This window comes from Marmota flaviventris, chromosome 5 (genome assembly GCF_047511675.1).
Source record: "Marmota flaviventris isolate mMarFla1 chromosome 5, mMarFla1.hap1, whole genome shotgun sequence".
Classification (NCBI taxonomy): Eukaryota; Metazoa; Chordata; class Mammalia; order Rodentia; family Sciuridae; genus Marmota; species Marmota flaviventris.
This window is the reverse complement of record NC_092502.1, coordinates 125,328,517-125,343,451: the sequence shown is the minus strand read 5'-3', so window position 1 is coordinate 125,343,451 and position 14,935 is coordinate 125,328,517. Positions and strand designations below refer to the sequence as shown.

Here is a 14,935-nt window from a genome sequence, read left to right as displayed (position 1 = left end):
TTTGGGTGAATGTTGTATATGAGTATGTGGGTATGTGTGTGTGTGTGAGAGAGAGAGAGAGAGACACACACACACACACACACACACACAGAGAGAGAGAGAGAGAGAGAGAGAGAGAGATATGCATGTATACTTATGTTTGAAAACTTGATTTAAAAGGGAATCGAACCCAGTCCCTCGCACATGCTAGGCAAACGCTCTACCACTGAGCCACAACCCCAGTCCCTGAAGTCAGTTTTTAAAAATTTTTTTCATTACTAGCTGATAGTAATACAATTTTGAAACTGATTATTTCCCAGGTACTGTTCAAGGAGGAGAGAACTTCCAGATGGAAATGTCACAAGTAGGATTCAGTGCGGATTACTCTCCTCAAAACGTGTGTATATAGATAACTTCAAGCCATACTGCCATTCACCCCTATGCTTTCAGACTCAATAACTTATACATGAAGTAGAAAAAACAACCATCTAGAGACCGATAGTTCTGGTTCCTAGCCATGCTCCTTAGCTTCTTTGTGTTGCTACTTTATTACCTCAAAAATGAAGATTAACAATGCCTCCCCTTTCCTATTTCAAAGGGATTTTCTATGGGGAGGAAGAGAGATAATATGCAAAGAAGACTTTCACTGCTCCAGGGCTCAAGCCCTATATTAATGTGAGATATTATCCCTACAGGAATGTCCTTTCAACCAATTAACAAATTCCGAGTTGCAATAGTATTTTTCTCTAAGAGCAGAGACAGAAAATAGTTGAAAAAGTTTAGAAAAGATGTGAGAGAAGATTGGAATACACCAGTGTTTTCTTAGCTCAGAGAAGCCCAGTCTTCTTTCTCAGAAGCATCTGCCTTCAAGCCTCTACTCTAATTCCATCTAGGATATGAGTAGATAGTGAAAGGGGAAAAAATATGTGATGCCCTGAGAAATAGTCAGGATACAGTGTGAACTCAGGGGCAGACCAAGGACCAAGAACAGCTCCTTGTATGTCTAGAATAGAAAGTGTGGGCTGTTTCTGGGGCACCAAATCTTAGAGATGCTGAAAGTTATTAATATTTCCCATAGAAATAAATACAAATGAATCTATACACAGAGAATTTTATAACAATTCTGTAAACCCGTCCATGCTGATCAGAGTCCTGATCAGAGTCCCTAATACTACATTCATTCACATCATTTCACACTCTCTAATCCTCAAAATGGCACACATTGTTTCCCTGGCTACTATTTTATGATCTGGAATCATACCTTTGATGTTTTCTAAGATCTAAGGCCAAAAACTTAAATATAAAGTTTCCCGTGTTGATGAAACCTGCCTTCAATGATGACTTATAGCTTTTGATATTCAAACTGAGCTTGCTCCAATCCACAGTAGCCTGTCCCCCTCTACCCTTCCCCAGGGCTGGCCCATGCTAATTTTCCTTCCAATAGATCAACTGTCACAGCTACAGATTCCTTTTGTAGCTGCACTGTCATCCCACAGGTGGGATATGGGGATTTGAGAATGAATCAAAAAGAGAGAGGAAAAAGTTAAAAATAATAGGTCAGAAAAGTGACCCCAGGACATGCCTGAGACAGCAGGAGCATGTTCTTTCTCCTCTCGGGTCAGCACTCTGTGACTCAAGCATGATTCATTTCCAGTTGTGAGCTTTTCCTATGAATATGTGGGACTGACATTCTACTATAATGCCTTTTTATAGGCTCATAAGGACTCAGCATTGGCAAATGTGTGTGTTTTGAGTGGATATTTTAAGATGACTACGTACCTGTTTTATACCAGAGCTTATTACAAAATATTTATCTATGTAACATGTCAAAAGTAGGGCCCAAAATAAGATAAACCATGATAAGATTTGTTCTCCAGTGCAAATATATGAAAACAATTTTGAGATATATCAAGATACATTAATATATATTTCCTTTCATTGCATTTATTTTTCTTAAATATAAATAGCTTATTTCAATATTTCCCCTACCCTGCCTTCTCATGCATTATATGTGATTTGTTTAATGATCTTCAACTTTCAATTACTTTAGGATATTCTGATGCTAGGAGCAGTTGGAGCTTTTGACTGGAGTGGGACTATTGTCCGGGGGACATCTCATGGATATTCAATCTTTCCTAAACAAGCCTTTGACCAGATTCTGCAGGATAGAAATCACAGTTCATATTTAGGTAAGGCATAGAAGCATTTGGCTCAGCAGACTGAAGTTCCTGTCCTTTAAACTAGCTTCTTGTTGAATCTTAGGGTCAGTCAGTTCAGCAAAGCCTCTGAAATGCCATCATATTTGTTGTTCATACATATGTTGCCTCTTTGCCAATCCGGCTTTAATTCACAATTGCTTAATAAAACATTTGCTTTGCACTCCCATCCCTATGACTGTTTAATCAACTGTAATTCCTGGAATATGATCATGTCTCTCTAAAATAGAAATAGTGGTCGGGTGCAGTGGTGCACACAGGGGCTTGGGAGGCTGAAGCAGAAGGATCACCAGTTCAAAGCCAGCCTCAGCAACTTATAGAGGCCCTAAGCAACTTAGCAAGACCCTATGTCTAATAAAATACAAAAAAGGGCTGGGTGTGTGGCTCCATGGTTAAATGCCTCCAAGTTCAATCCCCAATATCAAAACTAAATAAATAAAATAGAAATAGTTTCTAAAAGCCAATACACTAAGTGGTAGTTTTATACTGTTTTAGAGTTTTCCGTTTTTTTTTTCTTTTTCTTATGATAAACAACCACTGATTTAGAGGACCTACTATGGGGCAGTTCCTGGGATGGCTATTCTATCTATATAAACATTTAAATCCTTCTAACAACCACATGAAAGCCATTTTACCTCTAGGATCCTTAAAAGATCCAACAACCTAGTAAGTGTCAAATCCACAGTTTGTATCTAGAACGGTCTAACTCCTGTGGCCTGTGGCTTTTCCTCTGTGTGACATTACTTTTTAACTCCATTTGCTCATTCATTCAAGGCATATTTGTTGAGTGCCACATTCATAGGTTGCCGATGAGGACAACCTGGAATCTAGAGCCAGGTTTGTAGGTGGAGAGAGACCCATGGGTCTATGCTGGATAGTGTGAAAAGTGGAAGGGCAAGAGCAGTTCATCTTAGAAATAGAAAGATGTGTCCTTGGTGACATACCTAGGAGCATGGGGAACTGTGCTCCATGTCTAAAGTAAAGGATCTCTGATTATCTCTACTAACTGGGCAAGCCTTATCTGGCTGAGATATCCATTGACACCCTGTGTTTCCTTCTCTCCTAGGTTATTCTGTGGCTGCAATTTCTACTGAAAAAAATGTCCACTTTGTTGCTGGTGCTCCTAGAGCAAATTACACTGGCCAGATAGTGCTGTACACTGTTAATGAGAATGGCAATGTCACAATTATCCAGGCTCACAGAGGGGACCAGGTAAATATCATTGTTTATCAGGTGAAAATAATTTTATGGACAACTGGGTACATAGGGAATTGGGCAGGTAGAAATGAGAGCTAACATTTATCAAGTGCCTCCTCTGCATTTGGCTCTGTGATCTTAATTTTGTACATTCCTTACATTTTCACAGTAATACTAGAACATCTGTTCTCCACTTTGATAGGTTACTGAGAGTTTAGCCGGATTTTTAAGAAAACACAATTTTAATGGTATTAAGTTACTTTCACAACTCAATCTTAACTGGCCTCAAAGCTTGTGATGTTTAGTAATATCCCAGTCCATTGTTCTGACTGCCCACATGAACACTAGGTGGCTGTTGTTTAGTCATGGTGGCAGGCACTATGTTTTGTGAACAAAGCCACATGAGGAGCCAAGAGTCTGGAGGAGAAATGGTAACACAGGAACAGTAGGTTATAATAGAAACTGAGCGGCACCTGAGCCTGTCGAGGTGTCCTGTTGGCCTTCATGTTCCTAAAAGGTCAAACAACTCTCTTCCATTTTCTGTTTGTGGGTGGTCATTTGGTTATTGAACCCTAAGCAGAATCCTGGTGTCATGCAGGAGCAAAGGCCAGCTTATGGGCTCCTGTTTCAGTTCTGCCCTCTGGTACTGGCCATATGTGAAATGTACATCCCTGAACCCCAGCAAACAACAGAAAGTGATTTCCTTCCTTGAGACAGAGAAACTAACCACAGACTTCTGTTCTCTGGAAGTAATTCTGATTTTGCTGTTGCTGTGGATTTTCTAAGAATAAGAAGACCTGCTGGGCATGATGGCTCTCGCGTGTAATCCTGGCAGCTCACAAGGCTAAGGCAGGCCAATTATGAGTCCCAGCCTCATTAATTTAGTGAAGCCCTAAGCAACTCAGCAAGACCCTGTCTCTAAATAAAAATATAAAAAAAATACCAGGGGATGTGGCTCAGTGGTTAAGCACCCTTGGGTTCAATCCCTAGTACCACAAAAAAAGAGTAAGAAGACCTGAGTTCTTGACTTCCTGGGACACAGACTAGCTATAATCACACACTCTTTCATCCTCTTTAGTATTTTTAAAAGAAGGGCGTTGAATATTTTAAAGAAAATGTTATGGAAGCAATCTGTTTTTATTAATTTCTAATCCTTAAAGAGGTTTTTGCTTAGGCATACAATGAATATGGCTGAGTGGGATGAATATCCAAATTCCCAGCCTCTATTTTTTCACTGTATCTCCACCCAGCCCTCCTATACTAGTCAATCTGGCAGCGACTCAGCTGTCCCAGACCAACCATGGATATTTATGTCATTCATGCTTCCCCATTTCTCTCCACCTGGAAAGTCCTTAAGATGCAATTCAAATAATGCTTTATCCTTCTAAGCCTTCCTGATGTCCAGGTACTCCAATCACTCAACCTTTGAGACTTGCCCATATTACAGTATATTTTTTATGGAAGTATAATTATTTATTCCTCTTGCTTCTACTCTTACCTTTCTCTACAGCACCCTTTACATAGTTACTAAGGATTTCTCTTATAAATGTGGCCTTTGGTTCAACATCATTAGAAATACCAGAGGTGCTTATTTAAAAAAAAAATTTTTTTTGGATCACATTCCAGACATTTCATCAGAAGGCTTAGTAATAAGTCTTAAAGACAATTCCTTACCAATTAAGAATCAAGTAGCTAGATGGTGATTTAACCTGAAGGAAAGGAATCTGCTCTCCATCTTTATATTCTAGCATCTTTCAGGTTGTAAAAGCTCCATTTTTGTGCATTTTAAATGTTAATTAAAGTTCAATGTGATATTCAATGTATAAGAATCCTAAAAATCCTAAGACTAATATGCTTTATTACTCCAGATTGGCTCCTATTTTGGTAGTGTGCTGTGTTCAGTTGACGTGGATAAAGACACCATTACAGATGTGCTCTTGGTCGGGGCACCAATGTACATGAATGACCTCAAGAAAGAGGAAGGAAGAGTCTACCTGTTTACTATTGTAAAGGTAAACTTAAAACAAGCAGTTTAATTTGCTTTAGTACTGACAAGTAAAAGTTAATCTGCATTTTGAAAAAAAAGTTATTACTGGATGATAATTGATTCGCATGTCGAGTTTGGTTTGTATTTTATTAATTTTGAGGATGTCACCATTAAGTAATGACCTTAAAATCATGTTAAAAGGCATAATTAGAGTTTAATGCCAATTTACATGAGAAGTCTTTGGAAACATTTATCTTATAAAAATAAAGTCATTATAAATTAAAATCATTTCTGAAATATACACAAAATGTTAGTGCATTTTCCAAGTATCTCATGCATTTTTATTAGTGCACTATAGATATACATAATATTGGCATCATTTTGACATAATAATACAAACATGGGATATAGTTTTCTCCAATTCATTTCCCAGTACTTCTCCTTTCCTTCCCCTCCTCCACCCTCTCTTTCCCTTCCTCTATTCTACTGGTCTTTTTTCTATTTATTTGTAGTTTTTTAAATTAGTGCATTAGAGATTACATAAAGGTGAAATTCACTTTGGTCAGTTTCATTTCATAATTCCTCCCTTTTCCTAAACGTTCTCCCTCAGATTCAATCCCCTTCCTCAATTCCACTGGTTCCCACCCACCCCCTGTTTTTGCCCTTATTTTTATCTAACTTCCACATATGAAAGAAAACATTTGACACTTTATTTTCTGGGTCTGGCTTATTTCACATAGCATGATGTTCTCCACCTCCATCCACTTACAAGCAAATGCCATTTCATTCTTCTTTATGATTAAGTACAACTACATCATGTATAAATACCACAGTTCCTTTATCCGTTTGTCTGTTGATGGGCATCTGGGTTGGTTGAATAACTTGGCTATTATGAGTTGTAAACCTCATAAACATTGGTGTGGCTGTATCCCTATAGTATGCTGATTTTAGATCTTTTGTATATATAGCAAGGAGTGGAATAATTAGGTCATATGGTGGTTCCATTTCTATAGTTGTAAGGCATCTCCATAATGCTTTCCAGAATGATTGTACTAATTTGCAGTCCCACCAAAAATGTATGAATGTACATCTTCCCCACATCCTTGCCAGCATTTATCTTTATTTGTATTCTTTATAGTTGCCATTCTGACTACAGTGAGATGACATCTCAATATACTTTTTCTTTGCCTTTCCCTGATTGCCAGAGGTGTTGAACTTTTTATTTATATATTTGTTGACTATTTGTGCTTATTCTTTTGAGAACTGGCTCTTAGTTCTCTTGCCCATTTATTAATTGGGTTATTTGGGGTTTTGGTGGGTTTTTTTTAGTTCTTTATATATTCTGGATATTAATCCCTTGTCTGAGAAGTAGGTGGCAAAGATCTTTCCCATTCTGTAGGTCCTCTCTATATGTTCTTTATTATTTCCTTTGCTGCACAGAAGGTTTTTTTTATTTGATACCATTCTATTTATCAATTCTTGGTTTTACTTTTTGCACTTTAAGAGTCTTATTAAGGAAGTTGGTGCCTGTGCCACCACGATGTAGTTAGTGTTGGCTCTACATTGTCTTCTAGCAGTTTCAGAGTTCTGTTCTAATTCCTAGGTCTCTGATCCACCTTGAGTCAGCTTTTGTGCAGGGAGAGGGATAGGAATCGAGATTCATTCTTCTACGTATTCATTCTTCTACCAGTTTTCTCAGCACCATTTGTATTTTTTTAAAAAGGCTATATTTTCTCCAGCATGTGTTTTTGGCACCTTGTCAAATATCAGAAGACTCTATCTATGTGGATTTTTCTCTGTGTCTTCTATTCTATTACATTTGTCTTCCTCTCTGTTTTGGTGCCAAAATACCATACTGTTTTTGTTACTATACCTCTATAGTATAATTTGAAGTCCTGTATTGTAATGCTATAAGCTTCATTCTTACTCAGAATTGCTTTGCTATTTGGGGTCTCTTATTTTCTGAACGGATTTTAGAATTGTTTTTTCTAGTTCTGTGAAGAATATTATTGGTATTTTGAAGGATTGCACTGACTCTGTGTAATGCTTTTGGTGATATGGCCATTTTGATAGTACTAATTCTGCCTATCCACAAACGTAAGGATTCTTTCCATCTTTTTCACTCCTGGGGATTGAACCCAGGGCCTCATACTTGCTAGACATGCACACTACCACTGAGTTACATCCCCAGCCCACTTCATTCATTTTTTTATGAAAAGATAATAATAACAGAACAGTGCTATTTTGTTATCAACTTGCAGTAAAGAGAAATAGTACCAGCCACTTTAGAAAACTCCATAGAATCTTAGATGCTTTCTACATAAGTTTGTCAGGAAATTCCATTGCTTAGTGAAACATTTAGGTGTATGTCCAACTCTTAGATTTTCAAATCCTTGCACATAAAATTTAGTTCAATCTGACATAAAAAAGCACAATTTTTCCAAATTGCAGACTGAACTCTCTAAATGCATGTATAGAGGTATAGTGGACTCAGTGAAATCAGGAAGAAAATTAAAGGCACAGTTTGGCATGGAAAATTAGACAAGTATGGAGAGAAAAAGAGAAACTGAAGTTAACATAGTCAAGATTATGCTTAGTTGTTGTGATAGTTTATCCTAGCTCATTTATTTAGATTAATGTAAAAATTAACCCTTTCATAGAAGCAATGTAAATAATTCTGATTATACCTATATAATCAGAGTGTATCATTGTACATACAATAAGGGAAGTGCACATCTACTTATTTGAAAATTTAATAAATCCACAATTTTTAAAATGTTCCTTGCTTTTCAAATATTCTGAACTATTTCATTAATGGTTGAAGATGTAAAAATCTCTTAATATGTTATCAAACTCAGTAGCAAATTCATTTCCGTGAGATTACAATAGAAGAAAAAACAACACTGACCCAGTTTCATGGTTGAGGAGCATGACTTTCTTGCGAAGTCATGAAATATTTCCTTAGTTGATTACAAAATCTTAAGGAAAAACTGTGTCTTTTACAAGGAAATGTCTTTTCCACTGGGCAGAATTACTTAGTGTTTCTTACAATGGAATATTAACTATTTCACTTTCCACTTCCTATCCCATTATAATTATGCCACTGTTTTGTGACTTTTAAGTATAACTTAAATCATCATATTTTATTTTGTTTTGCATCTACCTTAATTTCATCCCAGACATTAGATTTTTCATCAGAATGTTTTAAATTAAAAATTTGGAAACAGGTGAAGATCTTAATATGAGAGGAAAAGGAGAAAAAGGAATGAATACTTTTTTTAGGTTGTTCAGCTAAAGAGAAATACCTCTTTTAATCTCGGTTTATGAGCAAATATGCAGTGATTTTACTTATTAAAGTTTTTATTTATCATTGTCATCATAAATAGAAAATTTTGAATTCTAATTCAAGATATTACTTATAAGTAACATTTTGTTTTGGACATCAGTTGCTGTGAATTTTAATTACACATGTTGTGAGATTTGCTTTAATCATCCTTTATTCCCTTTGCAAGGGCATTTTGAATCAACACCAATTTCTAGAAGGCCCCAAGGGCTTTGAAAATGCTAGGTTTGGTTCCGCAATTGCAGCTTTGTCAGACATCAACATGGATGGCTTTAATGATGTGATCGTCGGTTCACCTTTAGAAAATCAGAATTCTGGAGCTGTGTACATTTACAATGGTCACAAGGACACCATTCGCACAAAGTATTCCCAGGTAAGCCATGAGCTACATGATGATGCACTTATATGCAATTGTCATCATGTCAAATTCTGCTCTCCATGGATTTTGTATTCTAATAGAGGAGACAATTGGAAAACAGATAAATAAGATGAAGGATTTCCGATAGTAATAAATGCCACAGAATTTAAAAAAGAAAAGAAAACTGAATTAGGGAATACAATTTCAAGTGAGAAATACCAATTGGATAAAGGATAACTAAGCAACATCCTTACGCAGGCAATTTTTGTGTAAGACCTGAACAAGGCAAGCTGGGATAGGAATCTGGACCTGAACTTGCATCAATTTATTCTCCATCCACTGAACTTTTCACTATTTTGTGTTGGTTTGTGGTTTTATATCGTAGGTGCATGCTGTTTTATTAATGGAAATGTGGGTGCAAAAGTGGTGCACAGGCAAATAAGAAGTGATTGAAAAAACAGCAGAAATTTTTGGAGAATAAAGATAACCTGGAAAATGACAACATGGGGCATTAGAGGACAGGGGCTGCCATTTGTCTGGCTCCACGGTTGTGCAGTGTCATTTCATATCAAACTTGCTTTTACAGAAAATCTTGGGATCTGATGGAGCCTTTAGGAGCCATCTCCAGTTCTTTGGGAGATCCTTGGATGGCTATGGAGACTTAAATGGGGATTCCATCACTGATGTCTCCATCGGTGCTTTTGGACAAGTGGTTCAACTCTGGTGAGTCAGTAAGTGCCAGATGCAAACTAGCTCACTGAACATGAGCTGCTGTGCTGGAATGGAGAAACGCCATGTGCATTATATAAGATTCTGGGGAATTTGCCCAGAAGAGGACTATATTTTACCTTTCTGTTAACAGACTTATCTCAGCTTATAGCAGGGAAGCCTCATGAACACATTGAAAATACTGAATGTTCAGAACACACAAATAAAGTGAAACTTCTCATGTGTGATTAAAAGGTGTATTTTAAAATTGTTAGTCATACAGAGGAAGCCTCTCATTGACGTCCATAGGAGTTGAAGGTGAGGGGGAACAAGAATCACATTCAAAGGCCTTGTGATTCAAGGTCAAAAATAAGTGCATGGACTTGTGAGGGATTGGAATTATTAAGAAATTGATTATTCAAGAGTTCCCATTTGGGCTGGGGATGTGGCTCAAGCGGTAGCACGCTCGCCTGGCATGCTTTCGGCCCGGGTTCGATCTTCAGCACCACATAAAAACAAAGATGTTGTGTCCGCCGAAAACTAAAAAATAAATATTGAAATTCTCTCTCTCTCTTTAAAAAAAAAGAGTCCCCATTCATTCATCTCTTTAAAAAAAATGTGCTTTGAATGAATATCAAGGACACAAAACATTAATCATTGATGTTTTTAAGTTTAATGATACTTTTTGTAAAACTCAGTTGTTCTTTAATGAATAAGTGCATTGCTTTTATTGTAGAATGAAATTGTTATGTGGTAGAAATAAAACACAAGGATAATATTTGAGACAGAAAGACAAGAAAATATATTTCCAAAATAAAATTTGTTAAGGTTGTTTATAAGTAGCATGCCAAGAGTAAATGCAAGGTGTGATATAATTATATGGCTGAGTTTTAAGTGGTTTAATAAGAAATCTCTCAGTGAACATCACCCCCTACACATCCTGGTAGGCTTTATAATTTATACTTGGTAGGCTATATATTCACTATACTATGACACTTTTTAAAATATATTTAGTGATAGTCAAACTTTTCCTTATTGAATACAATTTTGATTCTTCAAAAATATCAAGATACATGTAGTCAATGAATATATGGAGATAAGAATCAAGCTAGGTTAAGATCATTTTGTGGTCACATTCGGTAAGTTTTCAGGACTGTTTTTTCTGTTTAACTCCTAAGAATATTTTTTTAAATAAACTTACAAAATATGTAAATCAGTGACATCTCTATTGAAATAAATACTTGTTTTCTCTTAAAGATTGCCTTAAAGAAAACATCCACTTAAGCATTTCACATCTTATAAACTTGAGGATAAGTTGCCTTTTTAATTAGATGTTTTATGACTATTCATTAGGAGGCCTGATAGACATTAACTATTGAAATTATGTTTCCATTAACCGTAGTCTTTCAGGTGGTACCTGATATTAAAAGGAAATGTTTTATATGTCTTCTTGTGATACTTTAAAAAAAACAGTGAAATTACTTTGTAAATAATTGAGGGCAAAAACACCACAGGTCACTGTGATCAAGTGTAAATTCCACTGTAGGGGAATTAGGAGACTGTGGGTTCCAACTTCTCACTAACTAACTTGTATCAAGTAAACTGGTAAGTCCTCAAATGTCTTGTGTCTCAGACATTTCCTTTGCTAAAATGAAAATAATATTTGTCCTACCTATTTCATAGGAGTGTTGTAAGGAGCAAATTAGATCAGTGCAAGATATCAGAAAGTCTTTATCCAGGTCAGAAGGTTACAGCGATCTGCTTGAGATGACTCTACAGCCTTTTTTTTGGCACTTAGCTAGTTGCTACCCTCATGGCCATATGCCACATTTCAAAGAATTGCTGCTAAACTCTGAGGCAGTAAGGAAGAAGCCATGACCACATTCCTCAGCCCTGCCATCTCTACCTGCTCACCTTCTTTCTCCCCTACCATTGTGAGAAGGGTGAATGTCACTACTTCTAGCTGATGAAAACCAAAACCATGACTTGGCTCTTCACTTGCAAAGAGGTTGCAGACTTTTATCCTGTGCTCATGCAGCTGTTCATTGAATTTAAAAACAAATGTATGTGTGTTGTGCTGATGATGTAGTCACAATCAAAAAGTCATTGTCCCAGCATACCACCTTAGAGCTTTCAAATGGAAAATATTGCAGAAGTATTCAGATGCAAGGTAGAAAAAAATAAATGATGCTGGTACTGGGTTCTCTGTGTAAAGCTTATGATATGTATGCTTGGTAATAATGTCTATCTGTTTCCATTTGTATCTTTCAGGTCACAGAGTATTGCTGATGTGGCTGTGAAAGCTACATTCACACCAGAAAAAATCACTTTGTTCAACAAGAATGCTCAGATAATCCTCAAACTCTGCTTCAGTGCAAAGTTTAGACCTACTAGGCAAAACAATCAAGTGGGTGAGTAGACCTGAAATTACCTGTACAGAGATAGGTTTATTTATGGTTTTAGTCTGTAAGCTATGCTTTGGTTTGTAGGCAAAAAGAAAGAAGCATCTTTACTTGCAGACACTTAAATTGCCACCCATTTGAGGTACTTAAGAATGGTTCATTAGGCATAGAATGTTTGTTTAGCTCTTCCTTCCTCATCTCTGGAAGGTGACATTCTGCTGCCGAATGTTGTAATCTCATGGCATAATTATGGGTTCTCTCAACTCTGTCCTTTGAGTTTCTCTTACCCACAATTCTCTTACTTAAATCTGCAGGCACACACAGATTTCACTGGACTGGTAGTTTTAAATGAGGGTGCCACTTGTTGGCTATGCCCTGTTCTAGATACAATACATGCAGTGAAACATGGAATGCTGTTCCTATTCTTGAATAATTAATGAGCACTGAATAATGAAAGGAAGCATGGAATCTGTGCCTATTGTTTTAAGTTTTCTAAACAATCCAGAGAAGCAAGTCAAGGTCTGCATGTGTTTCACCAAATGGCAGAAAATGGGAAAAGCACCATAGGCAAGTGTCAACAGGAGTTGTAATCCTCTGTCCCCTCAGCTGGCCATGTCATCTTTCTAGTCCTGGCTAAGGTCCAGGATCCTCTTTGACGCCTTTTCTAACCACTCCATCTCACCTCCATCTTTTATCTCAGCACCTTCTGTAGACAGCATGCAATTTAACACTTAAAACCACCCTGCTATTTCATGGGTTCTAAACCCCCTTCCATCAGATTCTGGCTCTACACTTCAGAACCTGTAGTTCCTACAGATATTTAATTAAGTGGACAACAAATAAACTAACTTAAAGCCTGAAAATAATCAGTCAGGTTGTTTGCCATAATATGAACCAAGAAATAAATAAGGCCAGAATACAAAGCCAACATTAGATTCATATGTGGCACAACTTTCACTACCCTTAGTTCATAATCTACCAGTGTAAAGACTACTTCTTTATTTTCTGGAACTTAGACTTTGTGTAATATGACAAAACAATGCAAGACTTCATATCCATCTGGAAGTTTTCTTTTCAGGTGTTCAAACATTGACCCGACTTTGAGCTGCATAGCTCACAGACCTGCCTTGGAGCACACGTCCATCTGAGTAGCCATGATAATTATATCACAGATCACTACTCTATGAACATTGTTACTAGTCTGCCTAAACCATTAAATTGGAAGACACGTTAGTTAACAGGAATACCTGGCTGCTCATCTTTCCTGCCTAAAGCAAAAATGTGCCTCAAGCATCTTCCACATTTTGACCATATTTCATCTTTTCTATTGACTCACATCAGAAATTCCACTGTCAGAGAATTTCCTGGGCCATTGATTGGCTGCTGAGGGTCCCTGGCTTTCATGCTGTCATTCACCATTTCCTTTGAATCTTTCACCTTGATTCCCCAGGTTCACACTGATAAGCCAGTCATCATCTTCTCTCACTTAATTGCTTGTCAATAATAGTGTATAAGGCAAGAATCCCATCCTCTTAATTGTGGAAAGTGAATTATAAAGCATATGGTTTATATTATTTATTACATTGGGCATATGTTCCAGTATGAGACTGTATATCAGTTTCACCCATTTGCTTTAAAAAATGAAAAGTATTATAACATGTACAAACTTTATCCTAACTACAGTGATCTCCCCACCATTCTTTTTTTTTAATATAAATTTTTTTGTTGTAGATTGACACAATACCTTTATTTATTTATTTATTTAATTTTTTTGGAGCTGAAGATTGAATCCAGTGCCTCACATGTGCTAGGCAAGTGCTCCACCACTGAGCCACAACCCCAGCCACCCACAATTCTTTTTTTAATTTTCACTGCTTATTTTTAGTTAATTTGTGTGTGTGTGTGTGTATGTATTTTAGCCATATTTTTGGTCTCATTAAGTAATTAGAGCAAGAAAAAATTATTCAGTATTGTCAATAGATAACTTTAAAAGACACATAAAGATTTAATGCTTTAGGGAGTATATTCAAAGCATTAAATCTTTATGTGTCTTTTAAAGTAATCTATTGACAATAATGCATAAAATACTGAAAGAAATAAAATCTGATAGAGTAAACCCAAATAAAATAGTTGATAATCTATGAATAGCACGAGATACTCACTCTAAATTTCCAACAGTGGACTTTAGTTGAAAGTAATAGTTCTGATAGTTTAGACACTTGGTACCATCATCAATTTTCTTATACAGTGTTTTTTTTCATTTTTAATTCACTGAGATTATATGATTATCTTTATTTGATAGCTGAAGAAGCAGAGGTTCAAAGAGATTAAGTTGCCCAAAGTGACAGAGCACAGAGACTATGGAATTAGAATTTAAACCAAGTCTGACTTGAACCTGATTGTGGCAGTGTGGCATGTCTTTTCCCCATGAAAGAGTGTAGAACATGCTGGCACTGTACGCATTCTTCCAGAGGACCTTAGTTAGTCCTTAAGGGGACATTTGTCCCTTAAAATGGCAGAGAAACAGAAAGAACACAGAATTTATTTCAAAAATACCCAAGTGTTATTTCTTACCAAGTCTTAGCTGTGTAAGTGAATTATTTTATCTCACTGATTCTATATCATTATCTCAAAACTAAAATAACAATATCCACTTCCCAGATTTATTGTAAAGCTTGTATAAGGTAACATGAGAATGTGTTTAACTGTAGGCATTCAATAACTGTCCCTTTGTTTTCCCTGTCT

The 14,935-nt window shown here is 36.5% G+C and overlaps 1 protein-coding gene across 1 annotated transcript in view; it reads left to right on the top strand.

Annotated features, from left to right (window-relative positions):
• Positions 1-14,935, top strand: part of Itga2 (integrin subunit alpha 2) — a 96,327-nt gene that overhangs the window by 60,788 nt on the left and 20,604 nt on the right. The window contains exons 10-16 of the mRNA XM_027954420.2: positions 300-376; positions 2,030-2,168; positions 3,262-3,407; positions 5,261-5,404; positions 8,892-9,095; positions 9,667-9,803; positions 12,060-12,199. Of these exons, the coding sequence (XP_027810221.2) occupies positions 300-376; positions 2,030-2,168; positions 3,262-3,407; positions 5,261-5,404; positions 8,892-9,095; positions 9,667-9,803; positions 12,060-12,199 (987 nt within the window). The remainder of the gene's footprint in view (positions 1-299; positions 377-2,029; positions 2,169-3,261; positions 3,408-5,260; positions 5,405-8,891; positions 9,096-9,666; positions 9,804-12,059; positions 12,200-14,935) is intronic.